Source organism: Pyrgilauda ruficollis, unplaced genomic scaffold, assembly GCF_017590135.1.
Source record: "Pyrgilauda ruficollis isolate IOZ18807 unplaced genomic scaffold, ASM1759013v1 scaffold24, whole genome shotgun sequence".
Lineage (NCBI taxonomy): Eukaryota > Metazoa > Chordata > Aves > Passeriformes > Passeridae > Pyrgilauda > Pyrgilauda ruficollis.
Genome location: NW_024523648.1, coordinates 11367145 through 11394852, shown reverse-complemented (window position 1 = coordinate 11394852; position 27708 = coordinate 11367145). Strand labels below are relative to the sequence as shown.

General features: G+C 39.5%; 1 protein-coding gene across 3 annotated transcripts in view; it reads right to left on the bottom strand.

The window, feature by feature from the left end:
* Positions 1 to 27708, bottom strand: part of ARID1B (AT-rich interaction domain 1B) — a 325668-nt gene that overhangs the window by 67954 nt on the left and 230006 nt on the right. For all 3 annotated transcript variants that reach the window (XM_041469726.1, XM_041469727.1, XM_041469728.1), the window contains one exon: positions 13556 to 13645. In XM_041469726.1, the coding sequence (XP_041325660.1) occupies positions 13556 to 13645 (90 nt within the window). The remainder of the gene's footprint in view (positions 1 to 13555; positions 13646 to 27708) is intronic.

The window sequence follows — 27708 nt, the reverse complement described above, 5'->3', positions numbered from 1 at the left end:
AACCCATATTATGCTAGAACTCCAATTGCAAGATTTGCTGAATATGCATCAATTTTTCCTCATCTTTGTGCAAGTCCCAAGACAAGGAACTTGATCACACCTGAACTGCAAAGTCAAAGCCTGGCACATGCTCTGGAGGTAGAGCGGACACTGACATATGACACAGCAAAAAACAATGCAAAATGGCAGCCTGGAAACTGGTCGGTACTGGTTGGAAAACTCTACACTTCTGCAAAGGAAAACTTGCATGACCTTCTCCATTTAGGTTTATTTTGAAACAGATCCCTTGATTTTTAAAGCAGTTCCGCTCTGGGCACACTCTTATTACAAGGCCTATGTATTCTGTTAACAGTGTTGTAAGTAATTTAGAAACCTACTACAACTGTTTGTCTGTACAAAACCAAAGCCCATGTTCCTGACATACACCATATATATCACTCTTGTGGGATCCATTTGATTGAAAAAATTCGTACTGGTCACACTAAGATTTTTATTATAAAGATAATAAAGTTACTCCTGTGTCTGGTATAGAAGTGAGGGTTTTTTTTCTGTTCAGCTTTTAATCTATGTGAGGTAACTTTCCAAACAGTGCACTAGTGATCAAGGTTTTTCAACCCCATTATTATTGTAAGGAGTACTTTTCTTAACACCACCAGGAAGGGTGATATACTGAACAGCTACTGGTATAGGAATTTCCAGTAGTGATGCAGGGGGCTGATGGTTGTTGAAGTTAATGGAGAACATGGACTAATGTCTAATGAAAAACATGGAGATTATCAGTTTTAACCAGCTCTGCTGTTGTCAATAAGGCTTCTAAAGGGACCAGAGTAATAAGTAAAAAATAAATGTTTCTACTCAAATGACCTCTTCAGTAAACTCCTCCTCATTAATTTTGCATGCTGTGGAATAGAGTGTACAGCTATGTGTACAGTCATGAATAAAGCATGCCAGGAAGAGAGTAGGACACTTGTGTCCATCCAGATAAACCTTCCCACTCAGTCCTGGTCATCTTATCTGTATGGCTTCTGGGCACAGTCCCTTGTCCTGCCTTATCCATGCTCTGGGCTGTGGCTCAGGGAACACTGGCCAAAACCAAGCTGGGGGCATGCCAGTAACTCAAGAGCAGAGATAACTGTGTGATACTACTCAAACTCATGCGCTAGCCTTAGTTTCGTAAAGATGTTTAACACAACAAAAAAAGAACACACTCCTAAAATGCTTTTGATGTGAGGTATGAGTTTCATCATCTCAGAGGGTGTAGGATTCCTCTCAAATCAAGGCTGGCTTTGCTATTTTCTCTTGAAGGAAGATAAAGAATTAAGGAAAATGAATCCTGAAATTCAGGAAGAATATCTATGCTATACTATGCTCAGCTGCTGTCTGTATGGTACGCTGAAGCGTGATGTTAAAACAGGACATGTTCTAATTTCCTTCCAGAGAGGAGAGGAGTCCTTTCAGCTATAGACGAGATGTGGAGCAGCAAAGAACAGTTCTTACTGTGATCTGGATTCCATTACAATATAGAGGAGCCTAACCTCATCAACCTCCATGAAAGCCCAGTCAACGTCCAGAGAGGAGTGCATGAGTTTGAAGTGTTTTAAGTATTTGCAGAAAGCTCACATGTCTTAGAGAGAAAAGGGTTCCTGGTCAATACATTAACATTCATGCATCATAAAGAAAAAAACAACATCAATTCTAAAAATCTTATCAGAAATGAAAGGGAGCAGCTGGCATACATTCATTTTTCCTTATTTACACACATTTTCCCTAGTGTTCAACTTCATTTTATAGCCGATACAAAAAGAAATAAATTTTCTTTCCAGAAAATTAGATTTAAGATAAAGTTTTCTTCTGTAAAGAATGGAAGTAGGATTACATTAGAGGTGGACTGGAATAATGGCACTGAAGTGATTCAACAGCCAGACTGCATCTGACATGTCAACCCCTGTGACAACAAGGTGGGTTGTTTTGTCTTTTAAACTGCTAGGAAACAGCTATGAATTAAGCCTTTAAAATTGCAGTGGCAACATACTGATCAGTGAACAAATCTACTCCCTTCCCTTAATATTAATGATAAAATGAGGTAGAGGTGATGCTTTACTTGCCATCACAACAAAAGATTACTTATTGAAAAAACACTTGAGTGGGTTTTGGCAAACAAAGCTATTTCAGAAGTAGCCAAATAAAGTGACCCTGCCAGAAGCATTCTTTTCCTTTTGAGTTAGCTTTTTTACTACATTTACATACGTGAAGAATGACTGTATTAAAACACCATTTTAACACTGCAGAGTCATCTTTGCAGGTTTTTTTTTTTTTTTTGTTCTCAGTGGAAGAGCAGCATACTATTAACAATTATCACACTGTAACAATAATAAAATATGTTTGCATGTTCAAATTGAACCTACATATAGCATTTAAAAATGGTCAGGTAGCATTTTATTTTTCTTCTTTCTTTTTAGCAAAATACAGAGAAAAATAAACCAAGCAGTGCTTTGTGAGAGAAGTGTTTGAAGGAAAAGACAAAAATGAAACTTCTCTTGTTGTAAAGAGTACTAACACTTGGTAATGCACATCATTTTGCTAATACCACCAATGATGCCTTTTAAAAATAATTTAAAACATTGTCCTTCCTTCAGGCATATGTATACACAAAACAGATATACAACAGTAAATTACTAAAGCTTCATGAAATTGCTCTAAGGTTGTCTTACTTACACACACACATTGACCAATACAAACCCACCTCTTTCTTGAATACTATCACCTTAGCACTACCCATGGAAAACACCCACTGAACGTGCTGGCTGCTGCTGTAAAACCTCAGATGGATTCTTCTGATATTTTAAAATCTTTTCTTGAATATGAAAAAACCTTACAGAAAAGTAGAAGCTCAAACAAAAAGGAAGCGACTGCAAAGGAACAGGTTATTACATATCAGTTGATGGACAGCAACTGTCTACTGGCACACACTTTAACCACAGTCAATGAGAGGTCTTTTGATTTAGCCAGGAGTAGTCCATTGATTTTAATGAATGAATGGAAACACGTGCAACACTTACTCATTATAAGCACACAAAAACTTTGGAGTTTACAGTGATAGCAGACCACCCTTAACTTATGCATCTGATAAATAAAAGTTAAGGAAAGGTATAATGTGCAACAGTATATTGTAAAAATGAACTTACCTAAGAAAAAAGTACACTGGGCTACAGCTCTTTCTAGAGGGGCATGCTTAGTTACAGAGCTTGGGACCAAAACAACTCAGGAACCTTTCTGAGTAAGGAAGTTCCCCTTGTTCAAGAGCAGAGGCTAAAGAAAGAGCTATTACTAGCTAGACAGGCTTATTAGTCTGAAAATCACGGAATAAGAAAAGTAGAAACAGATTGGATGCATACACTGATGATCAAGTAATTAGGGGAAAATAACATAAAATCCTGTACTTATGAATCAGCTCAAAAAAATTAAGTATGTGAAGAGATATTTTCCACTACCTCTAAAGGAAAAACTTGTGTGTGGGGAGAAACACAGACATTTCCAATGCTTGGTATTTTAGCAAGCCACTGGTCAGTACCCTTGAGAAAAACAGCTAATGTTTGCACACCCATGACACAAGTTTTTGGCAGACCTTCCCTCCTCAGACATCAGTTTGTGTTGTATCCACTCTCTCAGGATTTTTACCAGAGTATACAACAGAACTACGACAGATCTAAAACAGTGACTCCCAAATCTAGCTCATCTGTGGATAAACAGCATTGAGACAGACATGTCAGGGTAAAGCTAAACAAATGAAAAGCATTGTTCTGTGATTTGGCACCCTGTTAGCACGGCAGGATGCTGAGGAACATCACAGTCACACTGAAACTCTGCCTAGCCCACCCGTTTCAGATGGCAAGGACAGCTCAGGAAGGCTTCGGACTGGTGAACCACGTCTGGGTTTTTGCCCAGCTAAACGTCCACAGTCAGCACCTCAGAGCACTGCAACAGAACACAACTCACACATGAATCAAGTGTTCTAGTAATTGAAAGAGTTGGTTATTCTCATGTAAGCCTGTACCACCAAAACCCTAAACATGCAACTGGGTTGTCTGCAGATGGTACTTGAACAAACATCTTCACATGGTGTGGTCAAACCCAGAGATGTGTGGCTCACAGACAGCAGGAGCTAAGACAATACTGTTGTACCATTGCTTATGGGGGGCCAGCTCTACCTGGCCATAAACTACTTACTGTCACTGGCAAAGAACGCCATGGCACCTGCCCCTAAGGTGCTACTTAAAATAAACACTGAAAAGGACACAGTGAGAGAGATTTACGCACTGGAAAAAATCTAAGCAGACAAAAATATTATACAGATCTAAACAAATAACAGCAATTAAGAAACTGGTGAAGGTTCGACCCATGTACCAGAGAATAAACTAAGTTAATCAGGTGAAATCATATGGCATAAAAAACCCTGGTATCTAGGCAAGCAGGCACAAGACTTCTTTTCATTCAAGATACCTCAGATCCTATTTTTATTTTCCAGAAAGCAACCTTATTAATATATGCCCAGCTTGACCTATGTTTGACATGCACAAAGCATCTGACTTAGCAATACACACCAGAGGGTGATGGGATGGTGAGCATGAGTGCCTGAGCTTGCAGTGTCAATCTCATTTAGGTGATGCAAATACTAATTCTCAATATTCCTGTCCAGTTAATAGGCAGATAAAAGAAATAAGAAATCAAATAAACAAAATACCTGCACTATACCAATACAATATCTTTGGGCATAATTTTTTATAAAAGCTAAAAAAAGTATTTAAAATTTCTTATTTCTTTCTCCAATCACATTCTATTAAAAAAAAAAAAAAAGGTTCCAAAATGTTTTTAGGAGAAAGTTCTTTGAGAAAAAAGAGCAAATGCTTGCACATCCATGATACAGTTTTTGGCAAACTTTCCTTCCTCAGACATTCACTCTCTCAGTTCTTCTGAGAACTCTTCTTCTTCTAATGAACTGCTCTTCTTCTAATTAGAAGTTCTTCTAATGTTTCTCCGTTAACCATGAAAAAATGTAATCAAGTTTCTAACTGAGCTCTTTTTTTTCAGCCCACATAAAAACCCACATAAACCTTGCCAGCTTCTCCAAGTCCATGAGAGCACCACGAAAACCATCTGAACTTCTCTAGGCTAGAGTAACAGTGATTTCCCTTTGGTATCTGGACAATTTATTTTCACAATGGCATCTGCTAATATCTGCAGTACAACCACCACATTTCTTCACATTCATTCAACAAAGAATGTTTCTTTGCTTATGTGAAACAGCAGTAAAGGAAAACATCATCACAGCAAAATTAGGATTTCCTGCAAAGATCACTGCAGTATTTCTCATTTCCATAAAAAGACCAATGTTCTGTTTAAGAAAAAGTGCTGGACTGGTTTTATTTTTCTTTAAAATTATTTTCTTATTATGCTTTAATATTTTCTTACAGTCTCCTCACTGTTTATTTGTCTGACTGCTTCTCTTCACAATGTGAATAGCTTTGGGGAAGATGGAAACTAATGACCTAGCTAAGGTTTTAACCCAGACCCCCTAGTGTTTTACCAGCTGTGCTATTAGGTTAACTGGCTGAATCTCCTCTGCTTCCCTCTCTGATATTACAAAACCCAGTCTATGTATAGCATGCAATAATGTTTAAATTTTTCCCACCCCTAAACCTCCCTCTGCTACTGCCTAGCCTTGAAATTCATATAATCTATCATTGATAAATTGGAATCTGGGGAAGGATCAGACAGATTACCCAGATGGTAGCCGGGGAAGAAATATCCAACCTTTCCTAATGCAAACCTTGCATAATGCTCTCTGATGCAAATTTTAAGTGCTATACTGAGGACAAAGAAGGAAAGACATTTGTGGAGATGTTCATGCACAGCCTAAACAAAAACCACATTGCTCATCCGCCATTTTACGCATTTGTTACTGTAATATACCTTACACAAGACACTTTTACTATGGTGCTTGAAAAATAAGGGTCACGGTGTCCTGCAGTACAAAAGCGCCCACCCTGCCCTCCCAGCTGCCCCCAAAGGGAATCCTGAATTTCATCAGGTAGCTTGGGCCCTCAAATGAATCTCAGCAACAACACGAAAAACCTGGAGTCTGTCTGCTTTGCACAATCAACATTTGTCTAAGTTTCCCTAATAACGTGCATACTTAGGAAAATCTTGGAGAAGAGCAAGCAAGGAACGGCATTTTACAATGTGTAATGTGCAAAGCCTGCAGGCCTAATGGTCTGAATTTCAGGTTTGAAAATTTTGCCCTCCCCAGAGACTGCTGTTCAAAGGTTTCCTGAATCAACTCCGATCTTCCTTTTCATGAAGTAAATACATTGAATATCGCTATATATACTTTGTGTATAAGATTAAAATATACATGATGTTCTGTTGCACACATGTAAAATAAATCATATTGCTTCTTTCAAAAACACAAAATCAGTATGTTGTCCTTAGTCCCAAAACGCCTTTGCCTCAGTCTTATTTTTACCATGATTTACGATTTGACTGATTTTTTCCTTTCCTTGATTTGCAGCTGTTCCCTGATGAGTGTTTATTCTTTTGGGATCCTTTGGGACGGTAGGAATTATCCAGTGTTAGCTATTAATATATACATTATATAGATTTCAACTCACTGTCCTGTATATTAATTTAAAAAGACATAAAGGGTCTTATATCAGAGGTTGTTTATCTTTACAGAAACTTCATAAAAAGGTTAACTTAGGCACTGAGTGTCCTGACAACCATGGTGCTGTTAACAGGCAGACCACAGGCAGCTCCCAGTTTATAGGCCACGATGGGAAGCTCTCCCAGGGACAGGGATCATACCCAGTAACTTCACATCAAGCGTGTGACAGCAACATTGACTCACTCTGTCAAGTTCTTCTTCAGTAACTGCTGCAGCTTATCTTGCTCCCTGAGCCCAGAGGCTGGGAATTTGATGGCTGCCTAATGAAGTCAGTGGAAACTTTTCTATTGAGAAGTCTCTCTGCTGGCAACTCTCTCAGAGTAAGTCAATTCTGCTCCCTAATCTCAAAAGAGAATACCCAATTTAGTTTAAAAAATGAAATAAAGATTCATCTCCAAGTCTAACAAGATTTAACATCAGCAAGAAGAGTGCAATGACCAGCTGCTAGTATACAAAATTTATTTGCTGAGAACTGACTCTGGGTTTTGATTGTACAGATATTATTACCTACTTCACATCCTGCTTCTGCAGTTTTGCTGTCTCCCAGCATGGCTTACCATATGTAAATCATACCCTTTTGTCCTTTGATTCTTCTTGCAGATGGCCTGCTGTATATTTAGCATAGGCCACAAGTAATCAGATCAACATAAAGCTGAGACTGGCTGGTGTATGTCTGAAATCCAAGTACAGTCTGGAACCAGCATCCTGAAATGGCGATCGACTTCTTTAAGAATTAACCTGTTTTGGCAGAGCAACATAATTTCTAATACTTTCGGGCAAGAAAAACAGGTTTTCCTGAAACACTTGAGAGACAAACAGATACAAAACTATGCACTCCACAGCTCAGAGAGAAAAATAGGAACTTTTCTTCCCAGTGATGTTACTAATCAAAGTAGACATATTGTAAGCTTTTTTGCTGTGCATTGCTAATTAAAATAGCAAAGAAAAATAGTGTGTACACATTTTAAAAACCTGCTTATCACACTGACACTACATTTCAGTGCACTTCCACTTTTACAATCCAATTAAAAATATAGAGGTAAAAATGAATGATGGCCCGGATTTTTTTTAAGAACTGTCAATAAATTTAGCACTCACTAAGTTGAGAAAGTGATGTAGCTTTTTGAGTCACCAAGAAAGCTTGGTGCCTGGCTCTACTGCATGGCTCTGCCTTCACATACAGACCTGCTCTGTGTTCTCCTTGGCATCATGTTCCTACTACATCATGTGCCTTGAGATAAAAAAGGGATGCCTCACAGAGCAGAGTTGAAACTGTTTCAACTAAACCCTGCTCTTCCTGCTTATGTGATGCACTTTTTCTGCTTGTTGAGGGCACAGTTTTGAGGGCACAGCTCCTCTAACCGCAGTTTTCCGGGCATGATTTCTGCCCAGCGTGGCAGAGTGTTCCTGCACCCCAGACAGCTCAGCTCCCCTGCACTGACCCACTTGGAGAACGTTGTGTGCAGAAGAGGCACTGAAACATACCTGTGGCTTTGCACTCCATGCATGTCTCAAGCATCTTTCTTTAAGAGCCTGAAACACTTCAGTCTACATCAAGTAAACTTATTACCAAGTCTGATTTAACCTTAAGTGGTGTCATCGTTAACATGGCAAGCAGAAGAATGTTAATGACAAGAATCATTTTATTCTCTAGCTCCTCAGTGCTCTGAATAGATCCCAAATCCCCAAATGAGAGAAAGAAACGTATTCTCGGGGAAAAAGTCTTTTTAAGATCTAAAAGCAAACTACAGTATCTTTTTTGTTGCAGTAAGAGTTCTTTGATCTATTTTCTTCCTTCTGATTTCCCTTTTTAAGAAGAAAATAGATTTCAGGGAAAAGAATCTCTACCATCAAATGTCAGTATTAAGCCATAAATCTGATCAGGAATTGTAGGTGCAAAACACCTGATTGGTATTCTGTGTCTTCCACATGAGCAAAAACATTTATATTTTGTTAAAAGAAAATGCATGACAGTGGAATTTATGTAATGACTGTGTACAAATAAGCATGCCCAGAAAACAGCTAAAGGGGAGAAAAATACCTGTATGAAATCTAATGGGTAAATTAGGGAATTTTAGTTACAGAAATTCAGTTGTTACTTAGTGCTTGTAAGGAAGCACAAAGAGAACATCAAAATGCCTGATCACATCCCATCTGTTACAACCTCTTACTGGATAACATCTTGACTGCCAAAAAAGCTATTTAAATTTACTACATTGCAGCTACTGATAAATATCACTTCTGTGAAGATCTAATACTAAGTAAGGACAAGATCTGAGGATAAACCTTACAAGCAGCAGTGACAAAAAGATCCAAATTTTGCTTTGTGTAACACCTGTACTCTTAAGAGCAAGCAGTTTTCAGGGACTCCTTGTGCCTGACTGTGATATGTTTTTAATAGAGCACACAACTGTACAACACTCCTCAAAAGCTGGGTGTCAACAACGGAATGAAATAAAGGTAGAACAGAAAGAATGACATAAAAAAGAAAAAAATTAAAAGGTACTAGGAGAAGGTGATGGAGAAGGCAGCAACTTCTATTCAACAATTTTGGAGGTGATTACTCCAGGCACTGTCCACATAGATCTGACAGGCACAGAACGCTGCCATGAAACTGCCTCCAGCAATGGAATACATTTTCCAGCACATCACAGCAGCTGCAACGGCATCAATTCTGCTTGCAATACATGTCCAAAAAGAAAAGTTCTCAGTGGTCCTATTTCAGCATATCTCAAGGACTAATTAAATCCTCATTACTATCTTCTAATTATTCCAGTGCTCAGGGATTTCGCTCCGCAAGTCCCCAATGGTGCATTAGATGAAAAGGGTTAAATAACCTGTGTTGATTTTGAGACTCCAGATCTATTTCAGACCTTTAGCATATCATCACCATTATCATGAATATTTAACTATGTACCGCTGTGAAAATTATAAGGGGAAAACAATTAAAGATTTTTTAAAAATTAATTCTGACCCATATACATTTGCACTAATAAATAAGGCTTCTTTAAGTATCCCCATTATGAGAGTGCTTGCTAGAGTAATAATGTGAAGTCATTAACTGTTTTCATTAAATTCAATGGTTTTCAGGAGCTCCCAATTCACTATTTTAATGTAAGACTGAAACCTGACATCTACATACCCAACTGCACAAGCATGAAAATACTATTTAAAAGCAGGTAAGTTTTCTAAGCCTTTTCAGAATTACACAAGGAACCATTCATTCCTGCAGGGCTAAAAGTGCCTATTTCAACATTATTATGACAAATATTGTCCTAACAGTGCTTGCACAGGTGAGTGTTCATATAAGCAGACAGAAATCTCTGTTAGTTTACAAAAGTAAGAATGGGAGTATAAGCTAATGGACAGGACAAAGGTTTCTTTTTCAGGCTGCAGCTTCAGAAAACTAATTTAGAGGGTCAGTTGGGATGTGCTGGGCTTCTATTTGATCCCTATAAATAACTTCAAACTCGTTGAGCAGTTCTGGCTACTAAGGACATCCTCAAACTACAGCTTCCAAAACCCAAACAAATAAATAGATACAGATGAACACAGGGAACTCAAGTGGCTGTGTACCTCAAGTATATGCTGAATGATTATGATAGCTGCCCTACCTCTGGAGCAGATTCAAAGAAAGTTTAAAAAGAGCCTTGATTTCAATAAACACAAAATATGGAACCCCTACTTTTGATCATATAAAGGAAAGTCTGGAGGAGGTCTATTAGAAATGCAGAGCAAGATGTGCATCCTCCCAAAAATGAAGCAAGTTTCGATGACTACCTCAATTAGTCATGACTACACTGTCATTATGGTAGCCCCAAGTAATGGTAATTGTTGGGATTCAGCAGCAATTAAACACACTCCTGCTTCTCCAAGAGACTTCTGACACCAGTCTGTCTCCACAGCTGTCTGACTCCAACAATTCTTTAAGATGGGACTTGACTTCAAATCCCACCGCTTTCCAAGCTCACATGAGCTAAGAAATAGGTAATGTACATAAAATAAATGCAATTTCTCATTTCTTAGGTAGCCAACGTGTGTTGGCAGAACTAAAACCATTTCACTGACTGGGCATCAAACAACGGTTGTGGGATAAGAACAGAAGTGCCTAAAACATCAGGATACATTTACACTTCAGCAGGTCCGTAAGTTCTACAGCTTGAGCAGGACATGAAAAATTTAAAAATTATTTTTTTTAGAAGTAAGCATTTAAATGCTTATTACAAAGCATATTAAATAAGCTATATAAAAAGAAACCTGAGGAGCACAAAAAAATTCAATCCCCCAAGAAACTCCTATTACTGTATACATGCAGTACATTACTACTCCCTTACTATCACACACAGAATGCACATGTAAAAATGTGGTCATTGCTTCGTGCTGCATTGTGAGACAAGGGATGTAGAGTCTTAGGCAGGCAAACATAAAAATCCCAGAAGGGTGCTGAGTAACCATGGAAAGCATGGTAAAATATAATCAAACAATTTAACAATAAAATAAGTGTAAACTTAATGGTTCAAGGCAGTGGTTTAGCATCCTGAAGTGCTACAGCTCAGACTCCACCCATCGGTCAGTCTTCATGATAGCTGGTAAATAACATTTTTTTTAAGTATTGAGAGCAGAGGATTCTGCTCAAGCAATGATTAGTAGTCTTTTGTTCATTCAGTTCTCTCTAAACAAGGAAAGAAATGCTATACAAAGTGTGAAAGCAAACATTACCTTATCCTATGGAGTGTCTCTGAGGTTTTTGTTTTCATTTTCCTTTAATTTTTTTTCTCTTTTTTTGGAGAAAGTGTATCAGTAAGCCGAGAGTTTAAATTATTGTAACAGATGCCCAAGGATCAGGTGTCCTTAGCAGCAACGATTTTCTGCTCAGGTTTTTATCAGTAAATGACAAGCACCTTCCCTTTGAGTCCCCATCATTCCCCCTCCTTCCTTTCTTAAAGTTCTGTGGAAACCAGTTCAAGCAAGCAAAGGAATCAACTAATGTAACAGCCTTTTTAAAAGGTGAAGTTTTCCATTTCAAAGGAGCCTCTAATCAATGACAGGGCACAAAAGGGAATGCACGCATGTTTATGCGCATACAGCACAGACTTTAGAGAAGCTTTGGGGAACATGTTCTGCAAAATCAATATGACCTAGCTAGTTACAAATTTTGAATCTCCTGCATGAAACAAATGGACTTCTTGTACAAGTTTGTCGTGCATATTACACCAGATTTTGCATAGGAAGTGTTCAAAACCTGCAACATTCCTGAACACATTTTCTCTAAGAACATACTCACAATTCTCACTGTGTAGACAAAAAAAATACCTAAATCAATCTGTAAATTTTACTTATCTCACTGTTACTTACTTGTTTGATTTCCCAGTTATGGTAACTGTCTTCTGTTTTACTTTTGAATACCTGTGTGCCTCCTGATCATACACTGAACCCCAGTTTTGTTCTACAGCAGAATAGAGAGATTTGACCTTTCCAGTTTTGTTAGACCTGCCTAACTTGTCCCCAAAGCCAGGTGAGGAACATACCCTGCAGAGATAATTATTACTGGGCCCTATAACATTTTATGCCAAGACCCAGTTGTGCCAGGAAATGCACACATCTTTCTGAGATGTTCCATTCCTGCTGCCTTGTGACATTTCTATCCCACAAAGCATCATGTATTTGTATTGGGTACTGAGGGCATTCTTTTTTCACCAAACATGTATGTTATTCTGATTTTTTAAAATGGGAAAATATGTCCGTGCACTAACAACTGAGTATAAAGAATGACGGATAAGGAAACAGAACAAATCAGCATGGAATTCTGTATTTCATGTTCTCATTAATCAGCATTCCTGGAGGAGGGGACATTCAACCCAGAAAAATAGCAAAAATTAAGACTCTCTGCTCTTCTTTGTGAGTCCTCTTAGCTCCTCCTGGATGCTATCCCAGAAATTTGTCATTCTGTGAGTTCAACTTGTTTCACTGTGAGAAAACTTCTAGTATTTATGGTATCCCCATATGGTGCTACTTGGGATATTTCTGGAAGCAAGACATTTTAGGAGGGGCATTTCATAAATAACTCCATGTTTATCACAGTTATCATGTGTCTGTTTTGCAAGCCTGTCACTGGCACATGTTAACCACTGCATGGACAGGATGCCCGGTTACAGCAGTTGATCGCACGTATGGCCACGCAACAAAGCTGTGACAACTGTATTCCATGAGCTAGGGAGAAAGGAGGTGAAAGGAAAAAGGGCTTAAAGTTTATAAAAGGTAAATTTAACTTTAAAATGCTCTGCTTATTTTTGTGAGCACACAGTAGAGAGCACCCTTTCAGAACAGTTGCAAGGTTTTCCATGGCAAGATTTCCAAACGATTGAACCATTTGACCTAAATATTTGATTTCCCTTTGTATTTAAAGATATTTTATCCTAGAACTGGCAAGAGGACTATTGTGTCCATGCAAGGATATTAGAGATCACAATTCTAAGAACAGTAGCAAAACTGCTCCTAGTTAGCACTCTTTATCTGTGTCTTAATTCCAAGATAGACAATGAAGAGCTGTATTCTCCAGGACATGACTCAAGTATTTACAGAAACTGCCTTTATACCCTGGGCATTCACTGTATTTTGATAAAACCTTATTTTCAATTATAGTTTGGTAAAACCTGCTATTCACTTGCTCTTTCCCTGGAGATGGAAACCCCCCAAGCTTTTTACATTGAAGACTGTCATTATTTTTCCCTGGGAAAAGAAAAGAAATTCCAGGAAATCTCACATTGCTAACGTGCAACTTAAAATGAAGGCTGCATTTGGCACCAACTGAAAAAGCCCCAACACCTAACAAACCTCGGTCCTGTGGCATTGGTGACTGGCTCAAGGCAGGGTGGGAGCTGGATTCTGACTGGCTGCCAGGAGGCTGCGGTGGCATCTGACTGCCTGTAACACACAGAGAGAAAAGGGAAAACACACTTGCTTTTAGCATTTCTGTGCACAAAACCAAGCATTGCTGCATTTTTCAACCACTCAACATCAAAGAAAGTACCAGCTGTATAAGGTAAAGACAGAGCTCAACAGGTCTAGCTTTTTTCATACGTTTTTCTTTTCTTTTTCCTTTTATTTTTTGAAACCCATGGAGGAAACATGCACAAACACATTTAGCAACAGGCATGGTGAAATGTTCAATTTCGCACTGAGCGAGTTCCCAACCTCACCAACATGATCCAATTTATAGCTGCAAATCTCCTGACACATATTTCTGTTAGGGAGTTTAACAAAATCCAAGTCTGCTGAACAATAGGGCTCATCCTGCCTAGCTTAAACTGGCCTCCAGCCAGGCAGACATGGACTGCTGCCAACAATATTACCAATGAAAAATTCGGTCAATACAAAAATGACTAACAACAACAGTTTAAAGAGTATTTAAATGAATCAGTGGTTTTAATATTGTTTGAATGTCCATGTAGAATATGGGAATAAAGAATAACATGTAGGCACGCATAGTGAAAGTGAATGTTTGAAAGAGATCAGACAGAAAAGGGGTATCTTATTATTCAAATAAAAACAAGGGGAAGTTATTTATTAAAATAACTAGCCAGAACAGACACATCCATTTTTATGTCCTTGTTCTTGCTGTCTACCCACCCAAACAAGCAGAACGCTCCCAGTGCTGTCTGTGAGGCTCGGAACACAGAAAGTTCCCTTTCAGTGTTAATGGATAATAAGGCAGATGCTTATTGCACTGATGCAAGTCACTCCTCTGGGTCACCATTCAACACTGTGTCAAGCAGAAAGGTCCATCTCACCACCCTCCCAATGCCCCAGGAGCCTCAAGCTTAAGCACCAACCTGCCCCAACCTGAGCAGGAGGAAGAATGAGACCTGGACATCCCCCAGGACTCTTTGCTCTTGGTCCTATACATGCCCGCTCGTGACAGCCCAAGTGGCTTGAAGACCACCTCAGGTTGGGCAGCAAATATATACTTTAAGCATTTAGACACTTGCAGTGACGAGCACGGTATAAATAGCAGCAGACAGATTTATACCCCTCATTCTCAGAAACGGTTCAGATTGTTTTCTATTTGAAAGAAATGGAAAGAATAAAAACACAGGCAATAGATTTGTGCCTGCTGAGACTCATTTCCTCCTGCTCAGCAGCTGCCCCTCCGCAGTGGCAGGAGCAAGAATCCTGTGGACGGTCCTGGCGCTGGGATCCAGGGCTGACAGCAGGGCAGCAGGGGCTGCCCTTTACAGTGACCAAGGGCCCTGAGTTGGACATGAATGCAGGAAAGCAAAGGTGTCTGCTCTGCCCCATCCACTTCCTGTCCCAAAGCCACCGGCTCTCAGCACCAACTCTGAAGAAGGGCCAGACTGATACAGAACAAAGAGAAAATCTGTGAAATGTGGAGTGTAACCACTGCCTAGCTATCCAGATGAGGTGCTTTTGCACTAAAAACATGACAGTCAACATTACTGGGAGCAGCTGTGACAACTGTCTCAGAGATGCAAATGCTGGACCAGAGGCAGAATTGTTTCTCCAAAAGACCAAACGTCACTCAGCGCCCAAGGCTTTGGGTTCCACGGCCCATTCACGAACTCTGAGGCATATGACAATAATAATGACAAATTCCAGCTTATGTTTTGATGCCACTCAAGAGCAGGCTGTGGAGATGGTAAGTGCCTGCATTATAATGAAAGCTTTCGGCTTGACAGGAAGGATTCAGTGACTCAAGACTGTAAACAAACAGCATTTCCATGTTAACACAGGGCACTGCCACTTCCACTGTGTATGCCCCAGGCACCGCTATCAGAGAGAGCACTTCAAGTAGATGGAAAACCTAAGATTTCTACAAACGCTTAAAAAAAAAAAAAAAAAAGTAATAAAGCAGGGGTGGTTCTGACTGCATCACATAGCTCTCAGAGGATCCTCCTTCAGGTGGATGCTTGGCAACTTTGAGAGAAGCTATAGTGCAGAGAATATCTATGACAGGCAACTTATTTTGCGTATTATAGATGGCGTCTGGTTTGTTTACATTGATAGTAACATCAGTTATCTAGCTGGAGCCTTATCCTCTACAGGTAATGTTCAATCACAGACCAGTAAAGTCAAGGTGTAGAACAGTATCTGTACAACTTTTACAAAGGAATCAATTTCACCCACATCCTCAGTCAATACAGACTCTGGAGTTTTGCAGATTCACTGGAATTGTCAGTCTCTGCAAACATTAATGCTATTTTTTCAGTGTACTTGTGATTTTTTTCCTTATTAAACAAACTGTCAAGCAAAGTTTTTGTTTCACAAAGGAAAACGATTTCACAAACTTGACCAACTCTGCACAAGTAACAAAATTCCAAGAGAAGTATCCACAATGCTGATTATCAGTGGGTGCTACAGATTATCCAGGTGCTGGACATGAAGGTACGACATCAGAGTGTTTTCAATCAAACTGCCATTTTATTCTTACAAGTGATGTGAAAGGTAAAAGGAGGTTAAGCACCCAAATACCTTTGAAGACTTGAAGTGAACTCTTAATTTGGGTATCTAACTCCTATTGATTGGGAACTGACGACAGGACTTTAAAATCTTTGAAGATCCTGTCTGCCATGCTTTTTAAGTTTCTTTGTCATGAAAAGAAATGACCTTAAAGATTTTCCATTTCTTTCCTTTAAACGATAGTAATCCTTTTCTCTTTCAACCAGTACTGCTGTTGTGTTTCTTGGAAGACACTTTAAATAATACATGAACGGACTTTTCTGTTTTATTAGGGAAGGAAAACTTCTACAAAAGAAAAACAACATTTTTTTCATTTTTAACATAACTTCTACATCTATCCAAAAATCCAGTATTTTTTTTTCACTGACAGACTACTGCCTTCTTTGACCCAGTGACACACAGAAGAAAGTTTAAACAGGGATGACCTTTTCCCATCTTTTGTATACCATTGTTGCCACACTGGTGAGATACGCCACCTGCCTAAATGTATGTAAAGTGAATACTACAGATGTTTCACAATATTACTATTATGCAAAACCAGAGAAAATGCAATAACGCATGTTAAAAGTATAGAAACTGTCATGCTAGTTCTTTCCCCTATATTTAACAGAGGAGCAAAATGCTATACAAATTTATATGGCTATCTAGTAAAATTAGTTGTTAAAAGTACTGAAACCGGCAGTCTACCTAATATAGTATTTGCTATTTAAAATAAAAACAAGTCATCTGAAGAGGTAAGGAATTTAAAAATGCATAACACTATATTTGTAAGTGGGTTTTCTATTTTTTACATTATGTCAAATGCTTTCAAATATTTTCACTTTGAAAATCTTCAAATGAAGTCACGAGAGACTGTGTACTGTGTTTGGCAAAGACGGACTGAGAAAAGTACTAAACAGCGACTGCATTATAGCTACAGCCTTGGAGTTAAACTGTAAAAAGCAAATTCCTAAGGGTCAACCTAGCAAGCAAGAGCAGACCTTTGATATTCTGCTGAGGAGGAGTCCATACAGTCCACATCAGCAATGTTTTGAAAGATGCTGAGGGCTCTCTGCTCTCATCACTGTAATGACACTGGAGGATGCTCAGCTCTGATGCCCTGTGTCAGCTGGACAATACCTCACGGAATTATGCCTGAACAGTTGAGTCAAGAAAACACTTTGGTGATAACAGGTTCCCTCTGGGAAATAACCAGTTAAGGGGGAAGGGGGGTACAAGCACAGGAATTTTAAGATGCATGAGGAACTGGAGTGCAGGGGACTGATCACAGCCTGTGCTGAAAATGGAACAACAGGCTGAAGGAAAGGCAGAAGTTACAGGTCTTGTGGGTTGTCCTTAGGACAATTCCCAATCTAATTTAGGATTTGAGAGTATGACTGGATTAATAACATTGATTGATCGCAAAGCAGCTAATATTAGTCAATACAAAAGACGATCAAAGAACTACCTAAGAAACCCTTGGGACCAACTTTTGGCTTGGAGTATTAAAAATGCAAACATTGACATACACGCATCAGAACCGGCCTTTTATAAGAGCTGAAGGTTATCAGGCAGACATAGGAGGAAAAAAGGAAGGAAAAATCTGACCATATCTGTTGACCTAAAACAGTTATAGCCTACAAACTGCTATAATTAACCATGTCATGTGGCACTCAAAGAAACAAATTGATCACTAGGATAAATTAGGAGGATTGTTTACCGTAGAGGTAAGACAGCACAGCACCACTGCTGATGTGTCACTGGTGGGCCTTCATAGAGACAAACCCAGAAAGCCTAATACAAACTGGAATGGGAACCAGCTACCAGCATGATATGAAAGGAGGCTGAAAGTGTGAGTAGAGCTGGAATTTTGTGACTTCTTTCTAAGAATATATTTGAGGCTAAATATCAGGGAGGAAAAAGAGCATGATGATGTTTAGGAGGATAATCAAACCATTACTGAAAATTGAAACAGCTTTGTTTAGGAATAATGAGGTCCTGAAAATCTAGTGATTAGGATGAAATCTCATAAAATAATAGGATAATCATCACACAGTCAATGTTACAATAAAGGTTCACAGAGCAGAAGAGACATTCTGGGTCTCAGATCCCTACATCAGAAATGAAAGAACATAAGTAGGCTTCTATATGGGAGTGTTTTAAATGAGCTTTTCAGGAAATTGGAAGTGAGGTGCAAATGACCTCAAAGGAAAGAAATTTTTCTATGGGTAGCATAAAGGGAAACTGGTCATGTGTTTTGTGTTATCTCTTTCATCTTATAAAGCCTATGACCCTTTAAGAATAAAGACTATTTTCTTCCTTAATTTATGCATTGTAGCCAAGCTTCCTGTTGCATCAACAGTATTTTTTAAATTACTTTTTCATTCAAGTAAAAACCAAGGGTTGTCTGCATATCCTCTCAAATTAAGACATGCAAAATATTAAAACCTTCCTCCTATCTATGCAATAATCTGAGTGCAGATGTTTTAAAAGGCCTGAGACATGAGGACCCTTTCAGATAGAGCAGCTGTGGCTGTGCTGGGATATGCAGACCAAGCCTTCTGGGGACCAAACCCAGAACCTTCCTGCCTTGGAATGCTTTTGGTGGCTGGCTGAGAGGCTCACTGAAGGTGGGACTGCAGGAAGCCGATTTGTTCCATTGCAGCAACACCAAGCTTCTCTACAAGCTTCTAAACAAGAAGCTTATCAACTTATGCCAGATTTATGGATGCTGTACGTCACAAAGTGTTATCAAGACTGCTGTCAGGCCTAGCCCTGATTTTCCACATTACCTCTTAAAACAGATGTATCGTGCCTCAAACACACAAGATTCCCTAACATACATGAGCGTTACAATCCATGTAAAATAAACAAGAAACAAAAAACCCCACTATGCTTCTCATCGAAGTGTAAAATTCTCAGACTACCAACATTTGAAAGTTACACTCTCACCTTCTTTTTCCTATCTATGTTACATTCACCATATCAAGAATGGGGTTGTGGGAGAGTTTCAAAGAAATCACTTAAGTGCTAAATTTCTCTCAAATCCCAATTAAAAAATGCAACAATGAGCAAAGGGGTCTAGAGAACCGTAGCTCTGACTTTTCTCCACACAAATGCAAAAGCATAAACATCTTAATTTCATGTGTAGAAGCTACTTGTTTGACATGATATAACATTTAATTCAAAGCAAAGATGACACTGACGGGATGAGGCAGCGACTCAATATTTTGTTTCATCCTCATTACTCAGCATGTAGTCCCAAGGTATTACTTATGGAACACAATCCAATGTCAGCCTTACTCCAGAATAATTCATTATATTATGGACTTCAAAAAAAAAAAAAAAAAAATTAAGTAGCTGAAACTGGGGTCTGTCAAATTAGACATCCAAGATTTATTCCCAGATTGTGGAACCTCTGAGTAAGGTATGAAGACTGTAACAAATACTCAGGAGTATGAAGTGAAATTGTTAGTACTGCCTGAACTGACAACGGTCTTGATGGCAAGGGGCAGGAAAGAAAATATATTGCCCTCCAAGGCCGAAGCTCTTTTTGCTCTGGAGGGGAAGGAAGAGCAGCAGCAGACACTGCCAAGCAGGTCTGTTTCATCCATGCCCCATCCAGTAGTCACCTCTGTGTTTGGACCAAAGTGAAGCACTTTCTCCTGAGATTTTGGAAATGAGCCCAAAGTAAGCTGTCAGCTGGAATTTTCAGAAGCATGCAACTCACCCAAATACTGAGTGGCTTTCCAGTAGGTCACAGCAAGCCCCTGTCTGCCTGAGGACTATTCCTTTCCAACAAATTCCAAAATTCTGCTGCAAACCAGGAAGGCAGTAGAGCTCCTCAATATTAAGGATGCATAATTTAATTACTTGTATAAGCAAAGGCATAAGTCAGTCTAAATCTAAGAATCATTGCTTCTCCATCCTCAGTAACACCTACCCCAAACCTGTAATTTCACTTTGCAGTTATGAAAAGTTTCATTTGGGGGAATAAAATTCTTTCTGCTTTCACCTCTGCCTAACTCTGCATCCATTTAATGCATTATTTCCATTAAGCTTGGGAGAGTTGCCAGCCAAGGATATTTCTGCTGGAGACCAGTCCAGAATGGTGCAGCCCAGGATAGCAACCAGTTAAATCTTTTCTAATCCCCACATTCAGAAACGGTGGCTCACAGCGGCTGGCATGCAGGAACTGAATAGAGCAGGCAAGCTCATATTTCTCTCACCAGGCCAAATTAATAAAAACAAAACCTGATTTCTCCTTCTCGTTTTCCTATTCTTCCTGTTCCCCAATATTTTTCCTCATTCAAACAATTTTTTTTTTGTTTGAGAAGCCTAATGTTTGGCTGCCTTCTGAAGAAATGGGCACAGTGACAGATGAAAGGCCGTATTCATCGCCTAATTCAGAATAGGGAAAAACCAACTGCTGTGCATTTAAGATTCTAACAACCTTGCAATTTTGTAGAGCCGTTTTCCCCAACCCATTCTTTTGAAGAAATCTGCTTTTATTCTGTTAATAACTAACCACAGTTGCAGCAGCATGGATCCGATTAGCAGTTCTTACGCTACAAAGGGGGTTGGGGGGGAGGCTGTGAACAGGGTTGCCAATTTGTCCACCTGGGTCCCCAGAAGAAAGATTAGATGAGGTGCTTGCTCCTTTCTTCCCCACTCGCTCGCTGCTCTGCACTAGACAGACCTCTTCAAAGCTCAGCCACTGATTTAATTTCTTTTTTTCCCCCTCTAAAGTCTCGTTTAACCACCCTCCACATGTTTTGCACTCTGTCGCTGCGTCCCTCCAAAGCGATGGCGTGAATTGGGATGAGAGGGGTTGGGAGAGGCTGCGGCCACAGCTTGCCAGCACTTTCTCTCACGCCTCTACAGGGCCTCTAAATTGCTTTTAGATTTTAAAAATTGTATTTTCTTAAATTTTTGGAAAAAGTGCCTATGTTCTTTAGGGAATGATCCAGACCCAGTAGGCATACTGTGTTTTTCATTCTTTTAATCCTGCCATAAAAATGGTAGTTTTGCTTGCATTTGAACTGAAGTAGAAGATTGTAAAGGGTTGCATGGATTTAGTAATCTGTAATTACTTAGGACACATCATTACATGTTTGTAGTAATTACGTGTAATGCAAAAAGCATATACTCCAGCTAGAGAAAAACCATTCTCAAATTTTCTATAAAATGTCAATTAAACATAATATAAAACTGCAATTGATGCAAGTGCTAAATATCTAAAAGCTCCTAACAAAGGAGAGGGTAGTATTTCTTTTTTGGCTCATTTCTCCCTTCCAGAAATGAAACCTACCCTGCCACACACCTGAAACTTAAAACCTCAGAATTCTATTTAGGGATTTAAACCAAGTTCCAAAAGGAAGAATTTTTCATTATCAGTGCTTATTCTCTAGACTGTATTTATAACTAGGAGGAGATTTTTTTTTCTTTAAGCTGCTCCTTATTGTGTCACCTGCATTCAAGAGCCTGAGAAGCACAACAGATGTAGCAGACATACATTTCTAAAATTTGCCACCTAATAAAAACCTTAACTCCTAACTTTAACATTGCCAAATTTTAACCAAACCACAGATACATTTTCATTTATATCTGCAGTGTAAAAACATGCAAGATACAAAACAAAGGGTGAATGTGATGTGAAATTGCTGTTTCTTATCCTTATTTCTTTTCCCTTGGTCCAGGTAAGTTTAAGAATTTCTCAGAATCAGGCAGCATTAAATTGGAAGACCATCAGCGATGGAGTTTGAGTTCTCCCTGCTCCTCCTGGCTCTCTCAAGTCCAGCAAGCAGGAAAATTGGAGCAGCACTACGTGGCAATGAACTATTTAGCTAGTCCTGCCTGCTACTCCTCATGCTAGATCACTGTCTCTGATTAAAGAGCATTTTAGTAGCAAAATGTATGTGCTCTCACTAATACTACCCTCAAAAGGAACAAACCCTCAGCTAATCTAGTTTTTCTTATTGTGTTATATGGCATATTACACAGCCCTGGTCTCAGCAATTCTCAGGGATGAGGGAGAAAAGGGCAAGTTGAATGCATAAAGGATAAAAGCACCTTGAGGCAAACCTGCTTCCAAAACCCATTTGGTGGGTCTGATCTCCCTAGAAGACAAGATCTATCATGCCATATTTCATCTTGCCCGACAACGATAAGCTCCAAAGACCGGTGCGGAAGCGAAGCAATTCTTCATGTATTTTTAATCAACCGAGAACTTTCATCTGGCGAGCTCCCTCCGCAAGGTCACACGCACCACGTGCGGCCACGTGCCTCTCATGCAGTTTGCAAACACCAACTCCTATGTCAGCTTCTGTTTGGAAGGGGGAGTATTAACATTACCAACTCCTGGTTATATCATTTATAAACATGCAGATGTGGATTATTAAAGATTAATGCATTTTGGGATTGGTGTCGGCATTCCGTTTGTCTCACGCCGAAACCAATTCTGTTCTTCATTAGTCAACGACAACCCACATCACCCTGTTGTGGAAGAGAAATCAAAGGTGCAAGCGTGAATTGAGAATAAGCGATGAAACTGATTACTAAGAAACTTAACGGCTGTAATCAATCAACACATCACAATAATTTGAGTCCACTGTTATCTGAAAATGGGGAAAACACAGAAAATCTTGCCGATTGAGTGAATTGCTCTTTTGTGTTCGCTTTCTAAAAACCCACTTTGCAATTTGACTTCCGTATCTACCTATGGAGCGATGCTGTCAAAGGGCTGTTCAAATCCTACAAGTCGCAGTTCAAGCTGCATGAATTTTGTCTCTAAGGAGGAGAAAGGATATCTCACTTTTCATTAATTTTTAAAAAAATTATTATCTGGAGGTAGTGAAAATGTTCTTTTGAGGCACAGAATTAATTCAAGCCATATTTGCAATTGCTCAGACTCCTTCTTCTAAGGAGGGACACACCACGTATCTGTCTAGTCAAGTCTGACACTAACTATGAAGCATGAAGGCCACTTTAAATATCTCTCACGGCAGTGATACATAGTCCACTGAAAAAGTGGAAACTGCAGCAGCCTATCCCATTATAGAAACCAAATACCTTATGACATTTATGCTCTATTTTATCTAGGTATAACAACCATCTGTCAACAACAACAAAAACACACTGATGGAGATGTGAGAGACTTTTCCCATTTGCTCATTAATCACTGCTTAGTATTGCAAGGGACAAGGGAGTGAGAGACAACCTTTTAATTGATGATAAAACGCAAATTAATGCCCTATTTGCCAACACCAATAAAGAGAGACAATCTACATTTGTGCAGCCAAATAATGACAGAATAAAAACCCCAAACATATAAAACCAAACACACCCCACTTTAAATTTGTCAACAAAAACGCAAGCGGGTTGAGAAAAAAAGTTATAAAGAAAAGCACAGGTTAATGATCAGATGTTAACAGTAACTGTCCAAGGATGGCCTTAGAACAGTCAGCTAAAACTAATAACAAACATACCTGTCAAATCTTGGCCGCTGTGGTTAAGTATATTTGAATTTTGTTACGTGAAGCAGAGCACATGCATAATTATGCAAATATGTTAATTGGATTTCAACAGCCTTCATACTCTAGATGGATTTTAACCAGCAGGGTGCTACCAGTGACTCACAGAGCTACAAGAAGTGGCCTGTGTCTGCGTGCTGCCACAGTGTCCACAGCAGCAGATGCCCTGCCATGCTGGCTGCTCAGCCATTGCCAGGATGGTGGAAACAAGCCTGGCAGGAATCAGCAAAGAGGACAAATCAGACATGGGGCAGAGCACAACTATGGGGATGTGAATGCCACTGATCTGGCCATCTGTAGGAGGGTGCTGGACAACTCTCAGTGCCGGATCCTTCAGGGCGTTCAGTCCATGGGACAGAAATGTTTGGCACTGGCTTAAGACAGCAATTAAACACTAAAAATGCAATGTGTGACTGAGAAATATAAACACTGACCCACCAGATATTAAGCAAGTGAAACTACTTAAAACTAAACCCCATAAACTACCCATAAAAAATAACCACCCAAGGCATGCCTTTTTTTGGTAATTTACTGTTTTTCTATCTGATACTTAACTTTGGGCCAATAAAAAACAGCAGGTTGATGCCTGTGGAAAATGAAACCCTCTGTCATCATGAAACTGAACAGGAGGAACTTGAACAGCGTGTCTCTGTCTCTTTTCATCTCCTGCACCTGTTCTGGAAAGACCACCTCTGCAGAGAAGGACGCCTCCCTGATCTCTGGCAACATTGCAAGTATGATAGGAGTTTTTATAGTGCCTTTTGTAGCATAGGCTCTCCTCACAAAACCTGATTGAGACTATTTAGTTATTTCATGAAGCCTTGAGACAACAGATTATTCATCAGTTGTGACCTGGGCTGAATTCTAATAGGTATCACAGGCTAGATGCTCCCTGTGCTAGAAGCAATGCCTTGAGCTAGAGTGCTTTACAATTTGCTTATTTTTTCATCCTTTGAAAAAACAGAAACACTCTAAATGTACAAACTATTCAAAAGAAAGGGTTTTAAACTACTACTATGTGAAACATTCACATATTTCATTTATAAGCATTCTAGATTTGCAAAAGTGCTGATTACATGTTTTGTGCACTAGAAGTGATTAAGAACATAGCTATGTCAATGGCATTTTGTGTTTTGGCTTTTTTCTGCTCTGGATGCCAATGAACAGCATGCATCTTCCTTGCAACAAGCTGTTGCAAGATTTTTGCCTCCGGAGAAGCCAAGGGAGAAACATTGATAGATGTGTTAAAATAATCTTTCTAGACAGGGGGATCATATCCATTTTACAAGGATATAATCCCCTCTTGTTTTGCAATTACTTTAGGGTATTTAAAACTTCAACAAAAAGCACAGTATTATAAATTAATAGATTCATACATTTGTTTAGGTTGGAAGGGATCTTAAAGTTTGTCTGGTTCCAACCCTCCTCCCCCCATCATAGGCAGGGACACCTTCCACTAGACCAGGCTGCTCAAAGCCTCATCCAACCTGGCCTGGAACACTTCTAGGGATGGGGCATTGACAGATTCTCTGGGCAACCTGTTCCAGTGGAGAACTTCCCAATATCTAATATAAACCTCCTTTCAGTTTAAAGCCATTCCCCCTTGACCTGTTACTCGTGTCCTATTAAACAGTTCCTCTCCAGCCTTCCTGTAAGCCACCTGTGAGTGCTGGAAGGCTGCCTGCCATAAGGTCTCCCCAGAGTCTTCTCTTCTTCAGGCTGAAAAACCCCAGTTCCCTCAAGCTGTCTTCTAGAAGAGGTGCTCCAGCTCTCTCACCACCTTCGTGGCCCTTCCCTGGACCTGCTCCAGCTTAGCTGCTTGTGTTGGGGACCCCAGAGCTGGATGTAGAACTTCAGGTGGGGTCTCACAAGCACACAGCAGAGGGGGCAGAATGCCATCCCTCACCCTGCTGGCCACACTGGTTTTGATGTAAAAGGTTGGCTCTCTGGGCTGCAAGTGCACATTGCTGAGTCTTGCTGAGCTTCTCCTCCATCAACACCCCCAAGTCCTTCTCCTCAGGGCTGCTCTCAATCCATTCTTTGCCCAGTCTGTATCTGTTGGGATTGCCCTGACACAGGTGCTGGACCTTCTACTTGGCCTTACTGAACTTCCTGAGGCTCACACAGTCCCACCTCTGAAGCCTGCCCAGGTCCCTCTGGATGCCATCCCTTCCCTCTGTTGTCAGCTGCACTGCACGGCTTTGTGTCATTGGCAAACTCACTGGGGGTGCCCTTGATCCCACTGTCCGTGTCACCCACAAAGACATTAAACAGTGTCACTTTCATATGGTAGTCTTCTCTCCCTCAAAAATATTTAAAAGAGGTCCATGCCATAAAATATACAAATAGTGGTGGTTCACAGGACAAGTATATAGAATAACTCAATCCTAAGGAAAATATTTTTCAGAATTCTTTTTTAAAACATGATCTACAGTAAAACTATTGTTTTACTGTAGTATCTTCTGGAAACTGGTTCAACAGGCTTCTCTTTTATAAGGCATGAAAGAAAGCATCACTCCTATTCAGATTCTAGCAGTACAATGTTCTTTTGGACTATGATAGACTGCTGCTCATGTTTTTCTTCTCACAGCATTTTAGTCACACACATTGACTCACAAGCACACCAAGACAAGATTTCCTGTTACTGTTCCATCTGGGTATCCCATTTCCCTCTTGCTCCTCTTTTTTGCCTGGAGTGCTGGCTGTGATGCTGTGATTCTGATGGATCCTGGAATTCAAGCCAGCTAGCAGATCAATACAGGTGTGAAAGTCCTCCAGGTCTGCAGAAAGTAGAGTTCAACACTGAATGGATTACATCCATTGATTCACATAATTATCGCAATTAAAATTTGGAGTATTTTTAATCAGAGGAGGATACTGACTGGTTAGCAAAAATTAAGAAGCCCAGCAACAACACTCCTAAACCAGAGTATCCACAAACGGATCTCTTTCTAAAAATTGTAAATTCATCTGTATCCAAGTTCCTCAGTGAAAGAAGACAACAATTGTAATAAAAACAACAATGTAGCTGATGCTTAACAGAGTGAAAATAAACTTGTTTCATCAGAAAGTACATGGAATGTCTTAAAAGCACAAGTAAAAATATTGATCTATGCAAGTGAAGTCAAAATACTGACCCATGTGAAAAAAAAAAATCACATATTTCCAAAGGCAGCATTTGCTACTCATTATTAGCATAGCATACCCTTCTCCTCTATACAGATAAAAATTGCTGTAGGGGTTTAAAAATAATAGAATGCATTAACTTGCACAAAATCTGCTTGTCCATCATGGGTTAAGGGATTCCTGACCTATCAGCAATCTTTCACAGAACTCTTAATATTAAAAAAAATTTTGCTGCTTACACCGCAAGGGAGAAAGAGCTGACAAAAGCCTTTGGCCAGTGAGATCAAAATTGGGGATGGGGGGAGAAAGGGGAGCTTAGCTTATTTACATTTTTGCTTTGTTAGTAAACTGGAATTGTTAGAGCAGGAGGGAAAGGGGGAAAAAAAAAAAAGAGAAAAGTGAAATTAACAGCCACTAAATCTTCTGGCAACAGCAGTGCATTTTGATATATGCTGCGTCAGCTTCCACTAATGGTTTAGGGTTGAATAAGGCATAGTTCAAGACCCAAAGCAGTGCAGGGCATCACATCGCATTCTTTGGAAGAATATGTACCCTAATTATAAAGATGGCTACAAAATAAAGAGATCAGGATTTCTGGCAAAACAGAATAATGATCTACTTAATAGGAAATCTTAATGTCATTTTGAATCAGTAGAAATCATAGACGAGTAGGATTTCAGTCCTGTAATGAACATACATCTGAACAAGAAGTCCTCTGATTTTGAGAGAAAACTACCTTTCTGAACAAAATCCATCCAAGTTGCTTTTTTTGCTCTTAGGAGTTAATCTCCCTGGTTTATTCTGGTAATGTGAATGGAAACAAAGGCTGTATATGCATGTGCCACTTACCACACAAAATATCCATCCAGTATT